Source organism: Podarcis liolepis (genome assembly GCF_965112155.1).
Source record: "Podarcis liolepis genome assembly, chromosome: 1".
NCBI classification, from domain to species: domain Eukaryota; kingdom Metazoa; phylum Chordata; class Lepidosauria; order Squamata; family Lacertidae; genus Podarcis; species Podarcis liolepis.
In genome coordinates, this window is record NC_139554.1 from 35940716 (window position 1) to 35967598 (window position 26883).

Here is a 26883-nt window from a genome sequence, read left to right on the forward strand (position 1 = left end):
AAATCGTATAAAATAAGTAACAAATCGTCAGCAAAACAATTGCAAATCAACAGTAAAACAACCACCTTCTGTAAAATACTGTTAAGAAAACGACTAAAAATTAAGCTAAACATCACAAGTCATAAGATTCACAAGGCATTGTTGCACTCATAATCCACAAAACAAGATTAACAAACAACCCAAAACAAACTAAGCACTGTTGAATTCACACACACACACACACACCCTTCCCCACCCCCATGACTCAGTTCATCAAAATACATACACATAAAATACATACTAATTTTGTTGCCACATAGTTTGGGCCTGATTCAGTAAATTAGAATGTAGCCAATGAAATTTAAATGAAATTTTCAAAAATGTGGGTGCATAAGTGATAATATGTCTGTAAGACTGCAGAATTTAAAAAGAAGTTTACTGAAGTCATCTCTGATGATTTGTGAATATTACTTTTAAAGAATAACTGGCCAAACCTTCCTCATTGTTTAACCATAAAAAGTGTAATTAAAGTAGTAATACAAAGCTACCTTGAGCTGTTTGGAATATGTAAACATTTGTTGCTTTTAATTGTAGGTGGTGCTTTCTATACTGCAGAGACAATTGAAAATTCGAGGCCACACTATCAAAACTCCTGGGCATTGATTCTTCATGCAACAGCATTGTGGCTTACCAGCACAGGTTTTCTTGTAGGTGACTCAGATGAAGGTCTAACTAACCTTTCTCGACCTGTCACCCCAACTACAATGTGTCAAGATTCAACATCTAGAGCTGCTGTAAAATCACCTGAAGACGTGAACACTGATAGATTTCATCTTGTTTTGGGTTAGTAAATGCATGAACTTTTCCTGGTGTTATTTTCTCATGTAATTTTTCTGATTGTCGTTGGAAATCAGTATGAGCTGTTAGGCACATGTTGAAGTGGTTAATATGCTACTGTTGATAAAATTCTGCATTGTATGGGATTACTACAAAATTTCACCATTATTTCATTGAATCAAGCCAGTGGTCCATCTAATTGAGCTAATTGTCCCATCTAACTGAGAACTGTTAACCCAGAATGTCAGAGGAACTGAAACCCAGTTCTCCCAGTCTCTGGGAATTGGAATTTTATTTACTTACATCTTATTTGTTAAAAGATTTCTAATCCGCCCTTCATGTTGAATGATCTCAGGGTGTATAACAATTTAAAACAAAGCAAAACTGAAACATACAGCTGGAAGAGTACTAATATATACTCGTCCCAGCACAGGCCCAATAAAAATCATATTTCAAATGCCTGGTGCAAAAATCTGGCACCAAAAGATGGATAACAACAGCACAAGTCAAATTTCAGGGGCCAGATATTTCCAAACCAGTCGATTGACTGATGCTTTATTGGAAATTCAACTCTGATCCTGTTCACAGCATAATTTCTCTCCTCTCTTCTTAGGAATTAGTGTGGAATTTCTATGTTCTCCTCGGTCAGATGCAGGAATGGAAAATATTACTTCTTGCCTACATGCCTTACGGGTGCTGCTTGATGTTCCTTGGCCAAGGTCTAAGATTGGTGGCGATCAGGTAACAATCTATTGGAAATCCTAAGTATGAATTACGAATTGTTCTGTGTTAACAATAATTGCTTCTACCCGATGTCTCTAAGAAATTGCTTCCTTCGTTTTCTCTCATCGTGATTTCTCATGACATAATGTGAAGGACGCTTGAAATAGCCTCTGTGATACATTTCACCATGTGTGTTGCTGCATTGTGTGTTCCACACTTTTCCTGTTCCCCTTTATACAGGAGCTGAGTGTTGAGCTGCTGAATGTTTTACATCGGCTTATAGTGACGAGAGAGTCCCCTGACATTCAACTTGCTGCTCTAGAAGTTGTTCGACAGATTCTTTTGGCAGCTCAGGAACATGTCAAGGAAAAACGGAGAAGTGCAGAAGGTATTGTTCTTGCTGGCATTTAACTTAATATGCTGGCTTTCCAGCATATTTCCAGGTGGCTTACAAAATATTGATCGAGGACAATACATAAAAACTTCATAAAAACAAAGCAAAATACAAAAAAGAAAACAAACAGGAGAAAACCAACATCAGTTAAAAACAAGCAAGATCTCACACAATAAACGGTAGGGAGTTGCGAGTCACGCAGGTTTCATGCTTCTCTCTTCTCTGGCTCAAATTTCTCCTGCCACCCTTAAGCAGGGCCCTTCTTATTATGTGTTAGAATTGAATAAATATCTTAGGGCCATGGTAAGTAAAAATAAATAAATTGCTGCGGTTCTTTTCACCAGTAAAGGTAAAGGTTAAGGGACCCCTGACCATTAGGTCCAGTCATGACTGACTCTGGGGTTGCGAAGCTCATCTCGCTTTACTGGCCGAGGGAGCCGGCGTACAGCTTCTAGGTCATGTGGCCAGCATGAGTAAGCCGCTTCTGGCGAACCAGAGCAGCGCATGGAAACACCGTTTACCTTCCTGCCAGAGTGGTACCTATTTATCTACTTGCACTGGCGAGCTTTCAAACTGCTAGGTTGGTAGGAGTAGGGACTGAGCAACGGGAGCTCACCCTGTCGTGGGGATTCGAACTGACAACCTTCTGATCAGCAAGTCCTAGGCTCTGTGGTTTAACCCACAGTGCCACCCGTGTCCCTGTTTTCACCGGTAGCATAATGCTAATAGTAGATTTTTAACCTGCATTTCTAATTTATTTCCATATTTGTCCTGCATTAGATTCTTTCTGAAAATGGGAGCTGCGCCCATATAGGATTATTTTAGTTAGTGATGGTAATTTAAGTCTTCCCTCCTTTTAATAATGAACATAGCTGTTAAGCATAGTATGCGTCAGAATTAATATACAGTGGTACCTTACAAACACCTGGGGTTACAAACACTTCGGGTTACAGACTGCGCTAACCTGGAAGTAGTACCTCAGGTTAAGAATTTTGCCACAGGATGAGAACAGAAATTAATTGTGCGCTGGTGGCGCGGTGGCAGTGGGAGGCCCCATTAGCTAAAGTGGTACCTCAGGTTAAGAATGGTTTCAGGTTAAGAACAGACCTCTGGAATGAATTAAGTTCGTAACCAGAGGTACTACTGTAGCTTGTTTTAACAGTTGGCATTCATACCCTACAAGTGAAACAACTTAACTGTTGTTTCTTTCTTCTCCAAGAAGAATTTTAATTGTGAAAGGGAGTTAAGAAAATCAAACATTCTCACCATCCTCACAAAATTACAGTTTCTAGCGTTAGGGACAAACAAAGCAAAGTAAGTTCATACAGTGCAGCTAAATGATGGAATTTGTTACCCCTTAGATGGCTTTAAAAGGGGATTAAACAAATTCATGGTAGATAAAATTGCCAGCAACAACTAGTCATGATGACTATGTACTGCCTCCGGGTTTGGAAGCAGCAAACACCTAAGTAGCAGTTTTCTGTGGAGAGATTGCCATTGTGGGCAAAAAGGTTGCTGGATAAAACGGGCCTTTGGTGTGCTTACACAAGTGTTCTTCTTATGTATTGAATCCTCATGCTATGGCACAGCAGTAAAACTGGGAATAAAACTACTCTGTGAATTTGTAGTACAGCTATAGCAGGAGTGAAGCTAAATTGGGAATTGTGATACATGTTAACATGGAGTTCTGTTTTGCAAATTATGTGCCTCCACAGCAGGAAAAATCCAAATGCACACAGCTGAAGCAATTGTAGATTCTTTCCCTGTTGACCTCTGCTTCCATTTCCCTCCCTCTTTCGCTTCCTTTGTGTCTGTTATTAGACAGGAAGAGCCTTGAGGTAGGGACCTGTCAGACCTGTTCTTTGTAAAGCGTCATCTACATAGATGGCATTATTTTCATAAGTAATATATGTGGCATTGGCTTTTAAATGCTTTAGAAAAGAACTCTGTGGCATGGTTTCTGCTGGGAGAACCTTCCTTTGTAAAAGCACAGGAGGTTTCTATCCCTCATGGGTGCAAGTGACTGTCCTGTTCTATTTATTTGCCTACTTTCTGAAGAACTCCAGGTATCTTAGAATTCACAGTATCAAAATAATGTGTCAGATAAAAGCAACCCTCTAAGTTAAACCCAATTTATAACACAAGCACACAACATTTACATCTGTTTCATGGCTTGGACAACACAGCCATATGAGCAGGGTATAAATAATAAAATTATTATTATTACTTATATGGGACTGACATTGATAAATGTGTCCAGTTTCCTCTGGAGTTGCACGTGAGGTATATAATCTCAATGCTGTTAGTTCTGACAGGACTCATTACTGGTGTTTAGGAGAAAAACGTGTGCTTGAGGTTTTATTATTGGTGTTTTAATTGTATTTTGATGGTGATTGTTTAATAAGGTTTTGTTGTATGGAAACCACTCATGATGGGAAAGCAATATACAAAAATATTTATATAAATAAAGAAGCCGCAGGTGCTGGGGCTAAATAAAAATGCCTTCAGCAGGTGCCAAAAGGAATACGATACAGGTGCCTGCCTGATATCAATAGGCAGGGACTTCCATAGTCCTGGTGCTGCCACACTAAAAGATCAAGATCTTTCAGATGTGGTGCAGGTATTATGTGCCACATGTAAAAGGGCCAGTTCTGCCGATTGAAGCAGTTGCATTGGCACATATGGAGTAAGACGATCTTGTAGGTAAACTGCTCTCCAAGTTGTTAAGAGCTTTATATATGAACACATTGAACTCAGCCTGGTAAGCAGATCAAGTGGAGACCTCTCAGCCCAGGTGCTTATATGCTGACAAGGCCTCACTCCTCTCTATCTCTGTCCTTCCATTTTAGTTGATGACGGAGCTGAAGAGAAGGAAACCTTGCCGGAATTTGGAGAAGGCAAAGACACGGGAGGACTGATACCTGGAAAGTCCTTAGTCTTTGCAACCCTGGAGATGTGTGTGTGCATTCTCGTAAGGCAGTTGCCTCAGCTGAACCCTAAGATAACGGGCAGCCCTGGAATTACATCTGGAAAGCCTCAGTTGTTATCGGAGAATGGAAGCAGACTAGTATCGGTGGCATTAGGAATCCTCTCTGATGTTCCTGCAGTCTGCTCACCAGAAGGTAGGATGCTCCCAAGATGTTTCATTTGAGAGGAAGAAAGAGGCAGTGTAGGGAGCGATCCTCCCATTCTAGGAATGCAAGCTCAATGTTTCTCCTTTGTTTAATGTGCACTGGCAGCTATTTCTTCTTAACCATGATATTTTCATCACCCCCTTCTCATATCCTACAGGAAGCATTGCCGTTCTTCCTACTATCTTGTACCTGATTATTGGAGTCCTCAGAGAAACTGCTGTGAAATTACCCACAGGCCAGTTGCCTTTGACTGTTGCTTCATCGTTACAAGCTCTTAAAGGAGTGCTGTCTTCTCCCATGGCCCGGGCAGAGAAGAGTCGGACTGCTTGGAATGAAATGCTCCGCAGTGCTTTGGTCACTATTCTTAACTTTTGGGATCAAGGTATTAAGGCTGAGGAAGGTGTTTGGTATATAACTCAAGACAGTATAAGAGTGGGGGATGAGGTATGCCAACAATTAAATATCATAAACACCACACCAGTGAGTCACTCCTAGTAAGTAGAATGCAGCATTCTGTCTAGTACTAGAACTGTCTGAGTACAAAAAACGAAGTCTGGCATCTGAACAAGTTTCTGGTAACTGGTATGTGGCAGTTGGGTTGCTGAAGAAGATAGGGGCTTCTTCTCCCCTGATGGTGATCTGCTGCTTCTTAGACCTTGCCGCCTCCTTTACCCACAGTCCCTACTTTGCTTTCTCAACCCCACTGCACTTTGGGCAGAACTTGGCTTACACACATTTCTTCCCCTTGTCAGACCCTTCTTCCATACCTGTCTTTGCTTTCTCTACCGTTTTGATGTTGTACATCTTTTTAGAGCCGAGCACCTTCTGTTCCTGCCTTCTACTCACTTTTCTTCTCTTTTTTTCAAAAGCCTTTGGATGCCACTCGTTGTTCACACCTTTCCTTCTTTTTCTCCCAATGGACTTCCCTGGAAGAATGACTTAATCAGAGTTGAGGCTTCCCAGAGCACACCTGAGTAAGGCTCAGCTCTGGAAAGATACATGGTAGTAGTAGCAGTAGTAACGTATATGAAGTTGTGTTAAAACAGATGACCTGTCCGGCCCATTATCCAACCTATTTGGGCTAGCCAACAACTTTCCATGAGCTTAGGCAGAGGTCTCATCCATGGCATATCCTTAATTGTAGATGACTAAAAACGTTCTGAAAAGTTATCCGCCCTTGCTCTATATTGTAGCTTTTTAATAAAAAGCAAATGCATACAATTCACTGGGGGAAAAATCTGACAGAAGAGGAGGGCTCAAACATTCTGCAGCAATAGTTCATGCTGAGTAAAAGTTCTTAAGAGTATTTAATGTACATTCTTAAAAATATGTGTTTATCTGCCAACTGTGTTTAACTAAAAAATCTGTTGATTTGTGATACAATTGATCTTAGCATCTTGATTTATGCATTTTGATTGATGAAATGCTCCAGTTTCAGAACACAAATTTAAGATTGTTTTTAATTGGTAGATGGTGCTCATCAAGAATTGGATGAAAGTAGTCTACTGACTGCAGTCACAATATTCATTTTGTCTACAAGTCCAGAAGTTGCTACCATGGAGTGCCTTCAGAAGTGTTGCATTGAAAAGTTTCAGTCAGCAATGGAATCTAAAGATCCTATTGTAAGTCCTGCATATTGTTTTTATTGTTTAGAACTCTACAATTGCTATGTTTTTATGTTCAGCCTTGAATGATTTATTTAGAATGCTTCTATCTCACTATATAGCCTAGGAGGCCCTCAAAGCAGCTTGATTCTCAAAATAAAAGTTCACATTCAGGTTTGGTATCAGGAACAGTAATAACATGGCAACACTAGGGAGTCTGAATTATTCTGGTGAAATTTCCTGCCCTCATCCTTAGTCTTCCCTGGTGTCCACATTCAGCCCCAGCCTACTAGGCAGCAGAGCCCACTGATTATCACTGAGGCAAGAGTAGGGCTAAATAGTAGGAAATCTCTCAGCCCATGATGAAGGCAGATCTTTGTCTTGCACTGAAAGGCAGCTGCCTCCACCATCTGAAGTAAAGTGAATGGCCACAGGGGAAAGGGTCTTTTCACCTGTGATGCATATATAGTATATAGTACATCTTGTGGAAAAGCTAAAAAGTGTGCTTCCTTCTGTTTGATACTGAAGGATTGTTGTTTTTTGTACAGATCTCAGCACTTCTATTTTGATTTGGGCAATATGGAGTCCTTAACACAACCCCAGAGTTGGCCACAACTGGACCTAATGGTCAGGGGTCCCTTTACCTTTACCTTTTAAGTTCAGGGACGCGGGTGGCACTGTGGGTTAAACCACTGAACCTAGGACTTGCCGATCAGAAGGTTGCCGGTTCGAATCCCCTTGACGGGGTGAGCTCCCGTTGTTTGGTCCCTGCTCCTGCCAACCTAGCAGTTCGAAAGCATGTCAAAGTGCAAGTAGATAAATAGGTACCGCTCCGGTGGGAAGGTGAACAGCATTTCCGTGTGCTGCTCTGGTTTGCCAGAAGCGGCTTAGTCATGCTGGCCACATGACCCAGAAGCTGTACGCCGGCTCCCTCGGCCAATAAAGCGAGATGAGTGCCGCATCCCCAGAGTCGGCCACGACTGGACCTAATGGTCAAGGGGTCCCTTTACCTTTTAAGTTCAGGATCACTGCACATAGAACAGCTTACAGCTACCAGAAAGAGGGGGGAAAGACAGTGTACTCATATATGCTGGTATCTGGCAACACACCTGCATTAATACGCCTAATTTACTCTGTCTGGTCTTTTCCTGCCGTATCTGAAAGCAGATCTTGCTACTGACATTGGTGCAGTCTTCTGCTTCTGATAAATGTACTGATGCACAGGGCATCCCCCCACATGCAGTTCAGCAGTGCTCTCTAATACTACATTTTTGTGTTTTAACTTGGAATTTTCCTTTTTCTTTTTAGGTGCAACTTAAATGCTACCAGCTTCTCCTTACTATTTTCCAGTATCCAAATCGAACTATCTCATATCCTTACATTCATTCACTGGCATCATCAATTGTTTGCAAACTGCAGGAAACGGAGAAAGTCAAGCCTGAGAATTCTGCTGAACTTCAGGTTATTCAGGAAGGGATAAAAGTTGTGGCTGCTGTTATAGCTCTCGCTGAGGAGGAACATCGTAAGTGTCTTTTGTAGGGCAAAATAGACTGACACCTGGAATCAGTTGCTAATTAAAATATGTCTCTGTTAATGCATTTCAGTTGTGACAACATATTAAGGACTCATGACAGTGCTAATCTGTTAACATTTCATCACTTGGAGACTACTTCTAAAAGTATTCTTTAAATTATTACTATTCTATCAAATGCATGCAGTGTTGGAAAAACCTTCTGAACACAATATGCTATGTAGAGAATGTGCACCTTAAGCAGATGCTGCCAAACTGGTGATTTGCTGTGTCATATCGGCTAGTCTGTCCTACTGTACACTCAGTGCTTTGATCTACCCTGTCCCCACTTGGATGATCAGAAACATTTTCATCCTTCTCCTCATAGTTCATTCCAAAATGGATGTTCTCCAGCTATCTGTTTCCCCCAGTTTAAAAGCTGCTGAGTCACTTTTTTTATGTCAAGAGCAAGGAGTGGTGTGGCTCCATTGCTGTTCATGTGAGGCCCTTCCCTTTTATATAGACCCAGCTTGCCCCCAAAACATGACCCAGAGTCTAACAAATCCAAATTCCTCCTCCTGACACCACCACCTTGTTCATTTGGTGAAACCCCTCAGCTTTTCCTGTCTAGTTTGCCCTGTGCCTGGAACGGATAGCGTTTTGGAGAACTATCTTGGACATTCTGGATTCCAGCTTCCTATCTAGCAACCTGAATGTCGCGTCTAGATCTGTGGTAGTTGGGGGCTCATTTTAACAGAAAAAGTTTATTGTCAGCCACATTGTGTTACTCTTCCCTGGGTAATTTTAAATTTGTGACAATTATATTAGGTTTTAAGGAGAAAGGGCGTGGTAGAAGAGCAGTCAATCACTAAATATGATCCCACTCAATTGCTTCAGTCTGTGGAAATGGCACAGTTACGAGTGGCGCAACATATTTGTTCTGCCCTTGTAATAAACTGATCTTTTAGCATGGCAGCCTTGGAACTCCCTGCTGATTAGATAAATTTATTGTCATTGTCCGTATATACACAGTATACACAACAACGAAAATCAAACACCCACCCAAAGACCGGGTTCACATATACATTTGCACGTATCTCCGACACTCTCATCCTATTTAGACATAATCTGTAAAACATAACATAATCCAGAATAAAGGCATAACATAACCTAAAACCTATCTCATTCCTTCCTACTCCCTGCTTACTAAACCTTGCAACTGGCCCTGAGATCATTATTTAGTGCAATCAGAGCTCTTGGATAGAAACTATTCAGAAGGCGTGTGGTTCGTGTTTTCATTGTCCTATATCTTCTGCCCGAAGGCAATAGTTCAAAGAAGTTGTGAGCAGGGTGGGTGGGATCTCTCAGAATATTATGTGACTTCTTCAAGATGCGAGATTTACTCGTTTAGTAGAGAGAAATGCACATTTGGGTCTAATTAACCCTCAGTGCAGACACAGAGACTAGAAAACCTTTAAAGCTTAAACTACCTGATTGACCTCAGGTAGTTGCCTTCGCTGTACAGTACTCATTTTGGTGCCTGCTTAAAATGTTTTTGTTTAACTTGGGACATTCTGGATTCCAGCTTCCTATCTAGCAACCTGAATGTCACATCTAGGACTCCAAAACGACTGACAGTATGTTCCATGACTGCTGAACTCCCTGCCGATATTGTTTAGTAGAGAGAAATGCACACATTCATTAAGCCTAATTAAAAGTGTGCTTTTTTAAACTTTGTGTTGCCACTGTTAATATATCAGCTAATTAACAATGGCCTTCCCTTTTGCAGAGGAAAACAATTAGGAATAGATGGGGCTAACTTAGAATTATCCGTTTTTGCTGTTGTGTTTTTAACCAGCTCAGTTCCATTAAAAGTCTGTGACATGATTATTATCTGTATTTTATTTATTATTTGCAACTTAAGGGCTGCAAAATGTCACAGTTAAAACAAGAACAGTTATGAAAATGAAAAAGCACAAAACTAACCAATAACAAAGCAAACCAAATAGTGGCACAGTACAATGAAAGAGGAGGTAAATCGCCCAGTCAGCGAAATGTCAGTGTAAATCACATATGCTAGGTTTAGTAGCCTGTAGACTATAGCCAAAGTCAAAAATACATTTTATTGTATCACTTGGGTTTTAAAATGCCATTAATAACTTTGCATTTACCTTTTTCCGTAGTCGGCAATCTCTTTGTATATAAATACTCTTTGGAGGAATTCTCTGCTTGATTCCAGATATTTGGCCTCAGAGTGCCACTAAGGAAAGGTGGGGAGGTCAGGTGGCAAGCAGCTGGAAGGGTACTTGCTACAGGCAGGGAGACGTAAAGGCTCTTCTGTCACAGTAAAGCCACTAGTTAACCCCTTCTGAAGGCTTAAATTCAAAACCCACCCATGCTCCCACATTGAGATTGGCCCCAGGAAGGGCACTCATAGGGGGGGAAAGCCCTCAATAACTAGTTGCAATAATGATTTTAATAGTGCAATCCACTGCATGGTTACTTAAAAGTAAATCCTGCTGGGTTTAGTGGGGTTTGCTTTTATGTTTTGAACTAAATGATGTTTAGTGGCATTAATCCTTTGTTTTTAATTTTTTCACAGGAACTCAGCTAGTGGCTTGCTTCCTCCCTATCCTCATTTCTTTTCTTTTGGACGAGAACGCCCTAGGATCAGCTACGAGTTCAGCGAGGAGTCTTCATGAGTTTGCTTTACAGTACCTGATGCAGATTGGTCCGCAATATTCCTTGGTCTTTAAAAAACTAATGGCTTCTTCTCCGCCAATGAAGGCGAGGCTTGAATCGGCCGTGAAGGGCAATCAGGAAAGCATCAAGGACAAGGCAGCACCTAGGCATTCCAAGAACCCTGGGAAAAGTATTCAGCTAAAGACCAACTTTCTGTGAATAACGTTTGAAATCCGAAGCACTTTGATCAAAGATGGCAAACTGTCCCTTGTCATTTCTAGCTGTCCTTATAATGAAGTGCGGTTTTTATTTGAATTTCATTCTGCTAAACTTTGAAAATCAGCACATTATAACCCAATTCCAGAGATGTGCATGCATGTGCCTGCCTACCTACTGAGTCAGTCAGTAGTAGGAACTACATTCACAGCCATTACTGCTGTATATGGACATGAGAAACCCATAGGCTGTGCATTCACAGTTCCCAGTCCAGAAGAGGGTTTCTCTTGCTCAATCAGGGTGCAGACTTTATATCATTTTTTTTTACCATGCTACTAGCTTCTTTAAGTTCTCTCTCAGTACTCTGCAGCATTCTAACCTAATGAAGATTTTATTAGAATATGTAGGAACCTTGACATGCTTATTTATTTCACACTTTGATATTAGCACAAATACATCAAAGGAAATCATGTCTGATTTGTCAATGCACAATGTAACAGAACCATCCGTGCCCCCCTGTTTTGCTTTTTATTATCATTATTACTTTGGTTATCAGTTCCCAGTGTGGAACTATCAACACTTTTTAAAAAAACAAACCACTTGTCATTTTTTAAAAGCAGTTTGCAGGTTAAGCATTGAGAGCTGCTTCAGCAAAAATACTAATGAATTACTGAGTACAGTGGTGCCTCGCAAGACGAAAAGAATCCGTTCTGTGATTCTCTTCGTCTAGCGGTTTTTTCGTCTTGCAAAGCAAGCCCATTGACGGATTAGCGCTATTAGCGCTTTTAGCGGCTTTTAGCTGCTTATCTGCTGATCGGATCAGCTGATAAGCGGCTTAGTGGCTTAGAAAAGGGGGGGAGGGGAAAAAACCAGCAGGAACTCGCAAGACATTGTCGTCTTGCGAAGCAAGCCCATAGGAGATTTGTTTTGCGAAGCACCTCCAAAATGGAAAACCCTTTCGTCTAGCGAGTTTTGCGTCTTGCGAGGCATTCGTCTTGCGGGGCACCACTGTACGTGTTCACATTTAGCTCCCATGGAGTATGGTAAATGTGCATCTTTGACCATAAACAGGAAAATTTATATCTTGCACTAGGATTAATGGCACAAAAATGTGGTTAGCTCAAGGTGGAGTGTTAATTCAGGGGGCAGCTGTTGCCACCAAGGCTCCAGGTTTGGAATATCGTTTGACTAGGCTCAGATACATAAATCTGGGATACTATTCAACACTAAGCCGCAGTAGTTGTTAAAAATACTAATACTGCAATCACAGTTGAATTGTAATTTTAATTCATAAATTCCTTGCAATGCTGTAACATGTTCCAGCTGCTAATTTAGCAAACGACATCATTAAGAAAAAGTATTGGATGTTCTCTTGGTCTCTTGTGAACTGCCTTGGGATCTTCGAATGGAGGGCGACATACAAATTTAATAAATAAAAATAAAATAATAATAGTCCATAAAAGTGTGTAAAATTACTTTCGAGTATCTTAAATCCACACATGAAGTACTATTGGGGACTTTAAGTTCTCATGACTGTAATGAAGCTCCACTTATTATCTGAAGGATTTACATTTCCAAAGTTAAGCACATATACTTATGATTGAACATACCTTATACTACCCACAAAATCCCACCTAGGCAGGAAATATCTTCTTAAATTTATCATGCTAAAGAGGTGGTTAAAGCTTTCATATTTTGTTCAGAATATGAAAACTGCTCTGATGCACAGTTTCTCTGCATTCTCTATCATGATCATTTGATGATCTCCCCATGGGCTAATTTGATGTATCGACTCAGATGCATAGGAATCAAAGGGAGATTTGTTAAAGTGGGCTTGTATTGTATTCAGTTGCAAATGAGTCATTGAAATAAACAAAACGTTACATCTTAGCAGTGGATTGTATTTTAGTATAGAAGTCTATACTAATAGCGTGAGCTTTTAATTGTTTTAAGAATTGTATTGGCAACCATTGCCTTTTTGTGCCAGTATTATCTGAAATAAACCAAATGCTAGGATAATTACAGTATTTCCATCTAATAATCAGTAGAAAATAAAAAATATCATCCATAGAACTGAGACTCAGGAATGTGTACTGTATTTTGCTATACATTTTGTATATAAAATTGTAAATTGTACAGAATTGACCATTTGAACAAAATTCTAACAAGTCATTTTTCTAATTTACATAAAGCTAATTTTCTTCACTTAAATTGGTGTGCTTGCTATTTTATTAATAAAACCTGATTTTAATTTTTTTTAAACTACAACCCTTGTCTTAAGTACATTTTTAAACAAGTTGGTCTCTTAAACTATTACTTCTGTTCCTTCCCACATTTGGGATACCCTGGCATTCAGCTTCTCTATAGGCTTATCCACAGTTAACGTTTGCCCTGTTCTTTCCATGCAGAATCTTTTAATGCTCTGTGCCAAAGCTTTTTTAATAAATAAATAAATAAATAAATAAAAACCCCAGGCTTTCCCCACGAAAACCCACTCTTTAAAGCTGAATCGGAGCAAACATCAATCCGTGTTTTCCATTGAAGTTTGCTCCTAAAGAGCAGGTTTCCACAGGGAAAGGAGAAAAAACAACAACAGGGTGCTCAGACACAGAGCTTTAAATTGCGGACTGTGCCTGGAAAGAGCGGAGGAAAGCGAAGTGTGGATAAGTGTGCTTTATTTAGAATTAAAATGTTAATAAGGAAGTGTTCTTCAATATAAGTGTACCATATTTTCAACATCTTGGTAGAACTTTCTGAAGGCTTTGAAATCAGTCAATCGTGGCTATTGGTGGTGTAACTGTGAACTTGTAACAAGTGGCTATACTAGACAGCAGTCTTTTACAAGTAGAGCATAAAGGGAACAACTGTTCTCAGCACCTGTAGTTCAGAGTTAGTATAGTATACCTAAACATGGATATTTCATTCGTTTACAGATTGGTACCCCTCTTTTCTAGTGTTCTCAAAGCAGCTCTCAATGTTCATAAAACGCCATGGCTGCACTAAAAACCCTGTTTTTAAAACAAAACCAGACCAGCTGGAGCAGGCACCTTGAGGTCTTCACCTGCCGGTCTTGGTCCTTCCTACAGGTTTTTGATGGGTCTGTACTGTGGGAGGGAGATAGTCCAGAAGAAGCAGAGGTCTCAGGGTGTCCGCCTGTCTCCCTCTGATGGATTTATCAACAGGTATTTCTTTAATAAGATGCGGGTGGCGCTGTGGGTTAAACCACATAGCCTAGGACTTGCTGATCAGAAGGTTGGCAGTTCGAATCCCCGCGACGGGGTGAGCTCCCATTACTTGGTCCCTGCTCCTGACAACCTAGCAGTTCGAAAGCACGAAGTGCAAGTAGATAAATAGGTACCGCTCCAGCGGGAAGGTAAACGGTGTTTCCATGTGCTGCTCTGGTTCGCCAGAAGCGGTTTAATCATGCTGGTTTAGTCATATGACCCGGAAGCTATACACCGGCTCCCTTGGCCAATAAAGCGAGATGAGTGCCGCAACCCCAGAGATCCCTTTACCTTTACCTTTATTTCTTTAATAAAGTTGCTTAACTTGTTTAACACCATCCATTATCTCCTCACCACCACCACCTTTTGAAGACCTGTCATATTCTTCTGGCATAGGTTTTCAAGATCCAAAGGGCACAGTCCATCTCAACATACACAAGAAACCACCAGATCCCTATATCCAATTGATGTTCACAGATGATACACTTTGTTTTTGGAAGCAGTGCAACATATTACAGGAGAATTAAGGATTGATAAGAAATTATTTGAGGCATGTATGTCATAATAAAAAAATGATTTAGAACTCCTCTCCCACATCATGACTTGTGCAGTCGTAGCTGCTAGTCTCATTTGTAGTCTCTGTCCAAGAGCAGGAACTGCAGAGGCAGCTCAGAAAACGCTGAATGGCAAAATCCTGAAATGGGATCTACACGCAGAACATTCTTTTTTGCATAAGAAATACCCAGAAGATGAAAGCCTCTTTTCAATCATTAAAGTGGAGCAAAAGTATATTAACACGAGAAAAACCCACTGAATCAGGCCAATGGCACATCTAATCTCGTATTTTGTTCCTCACAATAGCCAACCAGATGCCTGTGAGAAACTCGCAATGATAGGAGTGCAACTTGCAATTTCGAGCAACTGCTATTCAGAAGCAGAGCATGAGACACTTAATCGCAGGGTTGTGGATTTGAGCCCCACGTTGGGCAAAATATTCCTGCATTGCAGGGGGTTGGACTAGATGACCCTAGAGGTTCCTTCCAACTTTACAATTCTATGATTCTGACAGAGGGTGTAGAACAAAACCATTGTGACTTTTAAAGCCATCCAAGTTGTTCTCTATCACTGCCTCCTGTGGGAGCAAGTCCTGTAGCTTATAACTATGTGCTACATGAAGAAGTGTTTTATCTGTCCAGAATCTTTATTACAAGTAGTTTTCACTCATATTTTGTAAATTTATGTGAGCCTACAGGAGAAGACAGGAAACTGATTTAGTTAAGCTGGTTCTAGGGTATAGGTACCGGTAATTATACTGAATGCATTTAGGAAGAAGATACCATTTCAGTTCCAGGGAATTTAGAAAACTGCCATGCTACCTCTTAAAGATTAAGTGCCGCATAAAGTCAAGTATAAACAACTTGCACTTTTTATGTAACCACTGAAGTTAAAAAGCAACTTCCTGCCTTTATTTTGCTGTGCTTGCTCATCCCTCCTAATGAGTTGCCATAGATGTTAACTACAGGATGTTGATTCAGTTATCAAGAGACATAATTATAAGAAACAATTCATTGTTATATTTAGAACGTGTGGGATCTGCATTAGTTTTCACATATGGGGGGGGGGGGAGAATTTCTATGCAGTAAATATATTAGCAGTGGAATGAAATTTTACATTTTTAAAGTCCAATTAAATATTTATTTAATTACAGGTTACAAAAAAGGGTTTCCTTTCAGTTTATTTCAGTGGTTGTAGAAATTTGTGTATTTCTTGACTCCCAAAGCAAGGTACCATTTTCTTCTTTCCGATCAACGTTTTAAGACTTACCGTATGCCTAAACTTAATTCTTGATGCTAAAAGTATAATCCTGGTGGGATTTGAGTCGTGGGTTTTCTTCTATTTATTTAGTTAACTAGTTGTATGTGTGTGGTTTGTTTCATTTTGCAAGTTGTTTTCTTCTTTGGCCACTCATACAAGTATATTTTAAAAATTTAGGCCATTGTAGTCCCAATTCTTTTTCACTGCTTTTGATTTGCTTGCACCAAAAATGTGAGTGCACATGACTATTAACAGCAGCAAATTAGAGCTGAAGTGGAATAATTTCTTTAATAGATTAAACGACATGTTTTAAGACCGCCTACTTTACCAATAACAGAACTATAAAAGACTGTTGTAACTGTACGACGTAACACTTTCAGCCTGACTGAGACGGGAAGATTTAGTACTGCAGTTAACAACCAACTCAAAAAGTCACCATTACTTTTTACTGCAGGGAAACTAGCACATTCGTTTGCTCCACTTCTCTCATTTTCTCTTCTGTCTGGCCCTTAAAATTCTTTTTAATAGCAAAATGTTTAGTTCTTTGCATTTATCTTTATTTATGAACACCTATCAGTCAGTTTACTACCTAAAGCTAAATTGAGCTAGGTTTTTTTTTAACTGTTTTTCTCCAAAATTAGCTAAAGCACAGCAAGAACATTTTGGCATCCTGTGAAAAGCTGCATGTTTGAGAGGGAGCTGCCCGGACCTCCTGAGAAACACCAGACCTCCCATCTGTTCCTCTTAAATTATGCCAGTGCATCTCTGATAATGCCTCTGTGCTATTAGCTCTAATCATTTAACACCAGCACGGATGCAGGAAGCAGATTGAAGTGATAAATGCCAGACATAGTATGGTCTCATTCAATATGTAAATGTCTCCCATGCCAATTGGTTAAGAGAGTGCTTGTGCTAAGCATATTTCCACACAGGATTTGAGGAGTTTGAAGATGACGAATATTCCCAGCTGAAAGAAGCTTTTAGTTAAGGAGGCAGGGACTGCTCAGATCTTAATCTCCCCTGCCTTCCCCCCTCCCCCCCCCAAAGAAAAATATATGCAATTGATTTGCACCTTTGGTATACTGCTGATGAACTATGGAAATTAAAAAGTATGTGCATGGTATATATACTGTATATATAATTCCAGTCAATTACCAGTAGAGAAGATAAGAAAAAAACAAAGCACATAAAATACGTTAAGTATATGCTTGTGCCAAATGGGGCGTGAATGGTGCTTTACAGATGCACTTTGAAATGACAATATAACAACTTAATGCTGCTAGATTTTTCCACTTTGTGTTTTATATATGTAGGCCCTACAGTAGGGGCTGAATTGTGGTTTGTTGCTGGGTATCTACTGAGGTGGCTTTTGGGGTGGGAGGTGGGGGAGCGTTATCTAGAGCATCTGTACCTTATTAGAAGGTAAGGTAGCTGAGGTTCTTAACAGGGCGAATCTCCCTACTGAAGTGAAAATAACATCTGGTTGTAACTGTGGAATATCATCAAAACCATTATGACCTGGCCCTTGAGCACCTTTGAGTCATGTGCCTGGGAGGAAGGGAAGTAGTATGGGTGGGGGTGGGATCATAGTTGGCAACTTTCCCCCTTTTTTAAGGGAAATCCTATTCAGAATAAGGGAATTATGGGTGGGATCTCAGTGGTGATGGGCAGGGGAGCTATAGCATTGGAAGGCAAGTGCGAATATTCAGAAGAAGAGGCATTACCATCATAAAATCATTAACACTTCTTAGCTACTCCCCAGAATGCAGAACTGGGGTGATAATGTCAGAGTTGTCCCTCTCTTCAGTGCTGCTGGTAAATGCCAGGCTGGTCATGAACATGTTTTATGTGTTTTAATCTGTGTTACAAAGATATCTGCAAATGTGACCCGAGTCTGGCATTTCAGGTTCAAAATCTCACCCAAAGGGTTATGAGAAGCTGGTAAAAATAAGATTTAAATTTTAAGTTTTAAGGTTTTTATATAAGATAAGATGAAAATAGAGTAAGGTAATGTAATGACAGAATATTATGAATTATGGAAAGGATTTGCTGGGACAATTATTAATCAAGATACAAGAGATGGGAGGAGAAGGAGGTCATGGAAAGAAGGTAATGAAAGTGGAGAATTTGAAAATGATGGTTTATTTTTCTTTTTTCTTGTCTTTGTACTTTTTTCCCTCTGGAATTTTGTTTTTTTTTTTCCTCTTTGTAATTTTAAAAAAGTCTTTTTTCAATAAATATTATTCAAAAAAACCACAAAAAACAAAATCTCACCCAATCCTTCCATAGGTTTTCACACAAACACCTATAAACGTGTTAGGATATGCCCTGAGGTTGATATCTAACTCTGAACTTGAGATTTCACATGCAACATATGTTTTCAACGTAATTCTCCAAATGCCTACTTGACCTCTGCACCTACTTAAAAGAGAGGGAACAAAAATTGTGTATATTATATTGAATAGTGTGATAAATTACATTTGGTGTTCATTATTAGAACTTTATGGAAGAACCAAGCTTGAGCCCCTAAAAGTCCAGGAATGAAAAATGTCTTTCAAATACTGTGCTTTCTTTGTTTTTATGCATTCTTAATTGTCATTTTGCTTCCAGCAAATCAGTTACTTTCTTTACTAGTTGACGTAATAACACATGCTGGTAGTAATCCACTTGACACAAATCTCTTCATTTTTCTAAAATCTCCATCTGTGATTCAGGCTTATTGAAATAGCAAAATGTAGAATATTAATTTTCTGCTCTGCTTTGCTGGTAGTGAGGATGATGACAACAGAAAGCTTTTATATTTGGAAATGGTACCCCCAAGAGCTGAACATGGCTGTGTACTGGATTTTGTAACTGGAGATTGAGGATACTGGACTTTGAGTAAAAGAACAAAACAAAAATAAACTAGATCCAACAAGCCTCAATCTTGCCTGTCTCTGCTATAATCTAATGCCTTCTTTGATACAGAGACATGAAAACAATTGATTTTAAGATGCATGAAATAGGCCAGATATAAGTTGATTATAAAGAATAAGGAAGCGCCCAGACATCACAGTAATACGTACGACTTCCTGGGAAGACATAAAGTACTGTAATAAACAATGGTTTGTAGAACTGTCAATGTACTTCTTGTCAGGACTCGGGGCATAGGCCTATGGCTAGGGATGGACAAATCTCCAAATTTTGTTCCTCATTTCTAAAATCTTAAATCCAGTTCTTCACATTTTTTGAAGAATTTGTGAACTTTTAAAAAAAAAACTCCCCACAAAAAAAATTCAGCATTCAGTGTGGGGATTATGTAGATTTGAATGAGCCCAGCCTGGGCTGAGCATAAGTGGAAGGTTATGTGTCAGGTTCCACATGATTAAGTGGGTGGGCAGTGGTATGGCAAAATGTCATTGCACTGGAAGTGAGACATGTGGTGAGAACATCACATGAGTCTTTCACCATGTACCCAATTTAGTCTGAACCCATGAACTTCAAAGGCAGGCCATTGGTTCAACAGGTGACAAAGTAAGTTTGTTGCACTGAATACCTTATGGGATATTCCTGCACTACATTTTCCACTTTGTTTTCTTCTTGTAGTGATATAGCTGGTCCACAGGGAGGCAATAAAGATAAGGAGATAATTCCTTAATTTATTTTAAAGGGAAGTATTTGATTTAACTTTCCAGATACAGTACCAAAAGTGCCAGAAGTTGAATAATTAAGCCTTCATTTTTGTTGAACTCCTTAGGTTTTGAGAAGAGAAACAATGTCAAGACAGTTTTGTAAACAGAAATGTATTTAATATCGTGAAATATAATATTAATATATTAACAAGTACAAATTATGAATTTATATTTTTAAAACTTTACAATGTTCTATGTTCAATAGCTATATTTTATTATAATCAGATTAATGTTGAATTGCTTTCCTTGCTGCATTAATTTTTCAATTGTTTAAAGAACTGTGAAATCATAGTAGGATCATAGAAACGTAGCATTGTAGAGGTGGAAGGGACCCCAAGGGACATCTAGTTCAACCCCCTGCAATGTAGGAACCTCAGATATCCAAGACAGATGGCCATCAAACCTCTGCTTAAAAACCACCAAAGGAGGAGAGTCCACAACCTCCCGAAGGAGACTGTACCACTGTAAAACAGCTCTTACTGTCAAAAAGTTATTCCTGATGTTTATTCGGAATTTCCTTTCTTGTTGCTACCTGTGGTGGGAGCTTTCTTTCTGATATTCACTACTTTTGTTTGTTCAATGTGCTGCATAATGATTCTTGCACAGTACTGCAGAAGGGAATAGCAAACAGCAGGTGCAGAGAGGCGGCTTTGATCAGGCTGTGGCACGAATAAAGAGGCAGGAATAAACTTCACTTGCCCAACCCTGCACTCAAGAGGTTGCTATTTATACTACAGCAACAAAAACCTTGCATGTTAAGTGCATCCATGCAATTCAAGTCATATCTAGGTTGACCCTTACAGAGAGCAGCTTTGAAAACAGTGACCATGTGAAGGGCCTTAATTCAGTGACAGAAGAAAGAGCAGGACAGATTAACATAGGTACAGTATGTTCTCATGGATATCAACTCACAATGTTCACAGTGCAGACTTCCTAGAAATCAACAGATTGGTGATGATAAGAATGATAAGAGACTGGAAAAGGCTTTGTATCCCAAAATCTTGTTTTTAGCATTTATTGAAATGCTGTTTGAAACCTTAATAAATTTTTATTAATAAATGTGTATCCTGATTTTCAGAATGTTTCCCCTAAGTTAGTGAACATTTAAGCTAAAAATAAGCACATAACATACAAAACTTTCCAATAAAACACAGAAAAAAACAAAAGAAAATGCTGATAAGTGAATGCTAGAAACCAACAAATAATAAAACAAGTAGACACTCAGATTGCTATAGCCAACACCAACAAAATAAAACAGACTTGGAAACTAAGTCTTCCTTTGAGATATAGCCTGCAAAAAAACAGAAGTCTCCAAGATATTTTCAGAAAGCCTTCAGTGTTGTGATCCTACAAAGCCTGGTTGGCAATGAATTATCAGTGTCCTCAATATAATGAGAACACAATGTTCATCAAATTGTGCTTTTGAGAAATTCCACATATATATCAGATTGTCCTAAAAGACTTAAGGCCAGAGTAAATGCCAGTCACACATAATTGCTCTTATAAGAAGCAATTCCTTAAATAAATTAATGGACATTTGCTCGGATGATAATCATGAATTGGCTTACAACAAAGGTAGCAGCAAATATAGACACACACAAAGAGCAAGAGCGAGAGAGTGTATAACCAGCTTCAGAAATGTGCCTAAAGCTGGAGCAAGCGGAAGCATGTCTGTACCAATGCCAATAAAAGGAAGAGAGAGAGAAATAATAATTCCAAATGTTTCTTCCTTTCTAGGAGAGGAGGGGAAATGACATCATATAGAGCCCTCCCTACCAATTGTACTTCAATGGTCTGAGTATTTGCCTACTGTATTAGCAATATAGCTTTGTGGACTAGGCCCCTTCTCATGTTAACTAGCAATAATATGCATTTGTTAGGTTTGGCTGCTAATGTCCCACAAACTGAAACGAAGTCATATACAGTGGTGCCCCGCAAGACGAATGCCTCGCAAGACGAAAAACCCGCTAGACGAAAGGGTTTTCCATTTTTTGATGCGCTTCGCAAGACGAATTTCCCTATGGGGTTGCTTCGCAAGATGAAAATGTCTTGTGAGTCTTGCGATTTTTTTCGTTGTCCCCCCCTTTTTCTAAGCCGCTAAGCCGCTAATAGCCTTTTAGCCACTAAGCCGCTAAGCCTTTAATAGCCGCTAAACCGTTATAGCGCTAATCCGCTAAGTCGCTAATAGGGTTGCTTTGCAAGACGAAAAAACCGCTAGACGAAGAGACTCGTGGAACAGATTATTTTCATCTTGCGAGGCACCACTGTAAGGCTTTGTAGGGCATGATAACCAGTTCTCTGAATCTTGCTTGGAAACACTGACTGGGAGAAAGTGGTGTTCTAACAAGGAGTTTCTGTTCTCCCTTTGACCAGCTCTCTGTTCCCAAGTACAGGGACTGACTCATCCCCCTTCACCGAACTACAGCTAAATACCACTTTGCAAACTGTTTTTGAAATTGTCAGAAACCCTAAGTCAAAAGTTCCACAGGGCATGCACAGCTATTGTGGTTAGGCAAGCCAAGCTGTACTACAGAAAAATTGTTAGTCATCCTAGAATAAGTGTGGTTCTGCATTCACAGAATGATTGTATGTCTTGCAATTCCTGATTGGCTGGAATCAAAGTTGACGCCTTCCTCGTCACTTCAGCTCTTAGCCCGGCACAAGCAGGAAGTTTAAGCAGGGAGTTCACTTCCTGTCTGCTGGACTCACAAGCTTGAGGAGGCTACATCTATAGAATGTTTGCTCAATTATAGATTCTTTTTTAAGCAGAGAAAGATCCTGTCTGAAAGATGCTGTTAGTTATGTCTGAAAGTGGAAATTGAGCAGAAATGGCTGTATAAAAACTAGACTGATGTTTTCAAATACAGTGCACTTTCAAAACTTACATTGCATATAGTCCTCAGGCAGAAACCACAGCAACATGACTAATCAAAACATTTGAAGAATGTAATAGTCAACCTTTAACACACTTCTCATTGCAGCACATTGCACAAGCTGGTGAATGGTAAACAGTGTGCTTTACAGCTGACGTAGTTGCACTTGTGATTACCGGGATCCAAGATTACAGACAGTGACACGATGGAAAAGCCACAAAGTTGATCCTATGTTCAGACATGTTCTAGGATTGTACAAGAGTCAAACTGAAAGAGAACTGCTGGGATCTTAATATGAAGTTTCACCCAACCCCCTTTTTTAAATGAAAAAGATTTAAAGCAGGATTTGCTTTTCTGGATAAAAGTCTTTTTCAAGAAGATGTCTGAAAAGCCATCTGGACTGAATAAGACATTACCGGTATACTGTGTAACCCTTTCAGTGGACGTATCAAGTAAGTAGCTAATCCTTTTGACTGTAACAAGAATAATCTGAAACAGGAAATGATTTTTTTCTGTGAAAAAGCACAACAGATTGAAACATTTGTTTCTTTAAGAAAATAAATTATATGGTGAATAATTTAAGGATAAGATGGAAAAGGTTAATGTTCTGCATTCTGTGCTAGGTATGAATAAAGCAGAAGTACAGAAAAACAACATTGCTAAGCATTTGATCACAAGTATAATAAATGTGTTTTGTTCTTCTTACACTTGGAAAACTGTGTCATTCCAAGCAATGTTGCTAAGATCTATGGGGTCATTTAGGGCAGTGTTTCCCAAACGTTTTTGGGCAACGGCACACCTGTTAGCCGGAAAAAAATCTCGCGGCACACCACCATTAAAGCCCCGCCCCGTGACGTCAGCGCGCAGCGTCACGCCGGGAGGGACGCACAAAAGCGAAAGTTTTTTCCCTCCCCCTTGCCGGGGTGGGAGGAGGCAGCAGAGCGAGGGCAGCTGAGGCGGCGGCGGCGATAGCGGGCGGAGGAGGGGGCGGCGGCGGGAGTTGCTGCTGCTGTTGTTGCTGCTGCTGCCCGGACATGCCGGCCTCCTCCTCCTCCGCTGTCTCGCGCTCCTCCCTTTTGCGCGCGCTGCCCCGCCGCTCGGCACCACCACCGCGGAGCCGCCCCCGGCTCGACGCGGATCCTCGCCGCCGCCGCCGCCTCTCACCGCCCGACTCGCCCGCCTTCCTCCCACGGCACACCAGCCGGTGTCTCACGGCACACTAGTGTGCCGCGGAACACCGGTTGGGAAACACTGATTTAGGGTACCTCTACCATGCTCAGATTTCTGAATCCTGGAATGGTTTGATACACAGAAGCATCAGTCATGCAGTGTTTTGAAATATGACTAATTAAAATGTTTATGTTAAAATTTAAAAATGGCACAAATTTAATTGGGAAAGTGTGTGAGGCAGGAACTGTTTTTGTGATATTTTGGGGCACATAAATAAAACAAAAATCCAAAGGATTAAAATAAAAATATTTTGTATTGCTAATGCCACTTTAATAATTTATCCCCATTTGTTTTACTTATTAAAACAACTGTATATCTTTTGAATAATGGCAGATTGACAGTCAAAAGTGACATGGTAAAAAGCATCAACTCCACAGTGCCTTTTAATTGCTTCACTGTAGACTATTTGGAATAAATGCTGATGTTTTCTATCCCAGGTAGGTTTTGCCCCATTTTATTTATGCATCAATAAATAAGATTTAAACTAAAATATTTTTCTGATAATCACTTATCTCCAGCTCTGTCCCCAACAGTGGGATCAAAATGTTTTCCACAAGGCTCACGCCTATCTATAGGCCCTGGTAACCCTTAAGGACAAATGTTCCATTGGGCTTACCCTCACAAATTCCCCTCAAGCCATCAATTTACTACTCCCATCTCCATTTTTCACCAGTCCACCCAGCTCATAAACTAGTCTCCATCCACGGGAACACTATCAATCCTTTATGTTAGGTTTAGGTAGTCAGGTTTGTGTCTTACCAGATTTAGTATTTAAAGTTAAGTTAATATTTACTGGTGTTCTGTCCTGGAACCTGAAACAGGAGCTGATGGCATTACAATCAGCTTCCCCCACCCTGATCATTAAAGAAAACCCAGAATAGCTGAATGGAGACTGAATGTGCTCTGTAGCCATGGAATGCTGACCAATGATGTGGGCAGGGCAGGTGATGGAAACTGGGTGGGAATGGAATGGACTATCCTGGAGGATGGCATAACTGACTGGAATACTAAACAGAACACTCCACACAGCAATGTCAATTTCAGTCTCTCTCTCTTTTCAATTGTTCCAATCTTGTTTGCGCTCCTGTTTGTGGAAAAGATACATACAGTACGTGTTATTGTTGTGTTTTTTTTAAAGAAGTCCACATGAACAATCAGATGCATCTTTGTGTTCATATCTCCTAATATACACATTTTTGTATGTTGTCTAGTATGTGGGATTTTTGCAAAATATTTAATGGAGTGTATTTTGCACATGATTTTCATCCTTTTGTGTGTGTACGTGGCATCACAACATTTGGAGAAGTACAAATTTCTGAGAACTGTGTTTCAGTTCTCATATTGTTTTCAGAAGCATGAATGTGGTAGGTTCAAAATAAAATTCAAAGTGAACTAATTTCCTCTGCCATCCCTAATCTCGGCTTTGTCTGACATACTTCACATTTTATACAATATTTTACAATCCACATATCTTCCCAATTTCCATTCAGTGGTAATTAAAATATAACTTCTTGTTGTTAAAGATCAGCATTCTTTTACACTTATAATGATATTGACACATCACATGTCAGTCAGAGTAACTAAAGATTTCCTAAATGATGTCTGCCTAGGACAGTGACATGTGACTGCCTGGTCCTGTGTGAGGTGGAAGAACTGCCATTGTCTTCAGGTTCTCTACATACTTCCATTTTCCTGGTGACTACAGGAAGGATCTGCCACATAGTCACCACTATTTAAATAAACTATAATCTTACGTTAATTATATTATTAACTTCTTTTGTGACTAATAGCCTCACTAAAAATGTCATGCAACTCTACAAAAAGAGCCACTGTGATGACCCAGTGTGCCTGAATGTGGCCTTTTTTCACAGCAAATCACAGAGAGTAATTATATACAGAATGTTCTGAGTAGATGGTTCCTACTTAATGATGGATCTCAGAACTATAGATTACAGGTTTTAAAAATAATGAGCTAAATCCTAACACTAGAATGACAGTTCGATTTATATCCTAGAACATGATCAGCAGATTTAATTTAACAGAAACTATATTTCATATAATGCATGTTCAGAACTGCAGCTTTGAAGGTCGTAACACAATGTTTACTGATTAGTTAGGGGTGTTTTTTTTCATAATGCATGTTGTGATCAAAGGCCTTCCTAAGGCAGTTCACAATAAACACCAAGAACAAAAATTAAAGGGTGCTCTATTTTATGCAGATTTAACCAAACACAATTAAGAATGTTAACTAACCTCCAACCTGTTTACCCCCATTCCTAAACACATTAACCCCAGTTGAGGGGATCCAATGTACCCAACCATATATGAACAAGGTTTGCCCATTCTCTTTCATGCTGAGGGAAATTCTCTGAAATATTAAAAATGATGGTGTGTATACATTCACCAACAGTGAAAACAAACAACAATTTATGTGTATAGTCCCTGTTAAAATATGTCTCACATGGTGGGTCTATCTGCAGAAAGCTGTTTGTCTCAAGGCTGTGGTTGCCTCATGTGTAGGAATGAATGAAACAGCCTATTTCTGTCCTGTGTCAGTTTCTCCTACATGCAAAAATGAGTCCAGGACACTCTGTTCATGTGTAAACTTTTAAATAAAAGCGTGAACACTGAACAGTTCTACTAAAAAACAAACAAATTAAAAACCAGGTACTTATGAGGTAGTCCTTGGACTGGCTTCTTTGCACTGTATTGCAACCGTACTCTCCAGAGGCACATATTTCCCCCATACAATATCCTAGGAAGGGACTACACATTATGGCATATGGTTGCTTCCTGGGACTATCTTAAAATACTAAAAAACAACAACAACCAAACACACATAGGCATGTCATAATGTCGAAGTTGTAATGTCTTTACAACCGAATGGCTCAGGCTATTGACATTATAACCCCTGAGCCTACCTAGTGGCAGTGAAGGAAGCAAAGAAGGCTTACTTTACTGCCTCGATTGAATCATTATGTAGTCCGGCAG

The 26883-nt window shown here is 39.8% G+C and overlaps 2 protein-coding genes and 1 long non-coding RNA gene across 6 annotated transcripts in view; 2 read left to right on the forward strand and 1 right to left on the reverse strand.

Moving 5' to 3' along the window:
- The window catches only part of HEATR5A (HEAT repeat containing 5A), a 58809-nt gene extending 47147 nt beyond the window's left edge, over nucleotides 1-11662 (forward strand). For all 4 annotated transcript variants that reach the window (XM_083505642.1, XM_083505641.1, XM_083505643.1 and 1 more), the window contains 8 exons: nucleotides 574-822; nucleotides 1430-1557; nucleotides 1780-1927; nucleotides 4783-5055; nucleotides 5225-5449; nucleotides 6538-6689; nucleotides 7980-8193; nucleotides 10784-11662. In XM_083505642.1, the coding sequence (XP_083361768.1) occupies nucleotides 574-822; nucleotides 1430-1557; nucleotides 1780-1927; nucleotides 4783-5055; nucleotides 5225-5449; nucleotides 6538-6689; nucleotides 7980-8193; nucleotides 10784-11082 (1688 nt within the window). In that variant the 3' untranslated portion in view covers nucleotides 11083-11662. The remainder of the gene's footprint in view (nucleotides 1-573; nucleotides 823-1429; nucleotides 1558-1779; nucleotides 1928-4782; nucleotides 5056-5224; nucleotides 5450-6537; nucleotides 6690-7979; nucleotides 8194-10783) is intronic.
- Nucleotides 1-26883, reverse strand: part of LOC310710323 — a 34176-nt gene that overhangs the window by 3244 nt on the left and 4049 nt on the right. The window lies entirely within an intron of this gene.
- The window catches only part of HECTD1 (HECT domain E3 ubiquitin protein ligase 1), a 71489-nt gene continuing 64556 nt past the window's right edge, over nucleotides 19951-26883 (forward strand). The window contains exons 1-2 of the mRNA XM_083504881.1: nucleotides 19951-21713; nucleotides 22061-23114. The gene's annotated coding sequence lies outside the window, so the exon portion shown is untranslated. The remainder of the gene's footprint in view (nucleotides 21714-22060; nucleotides 23115-26883) is intronic.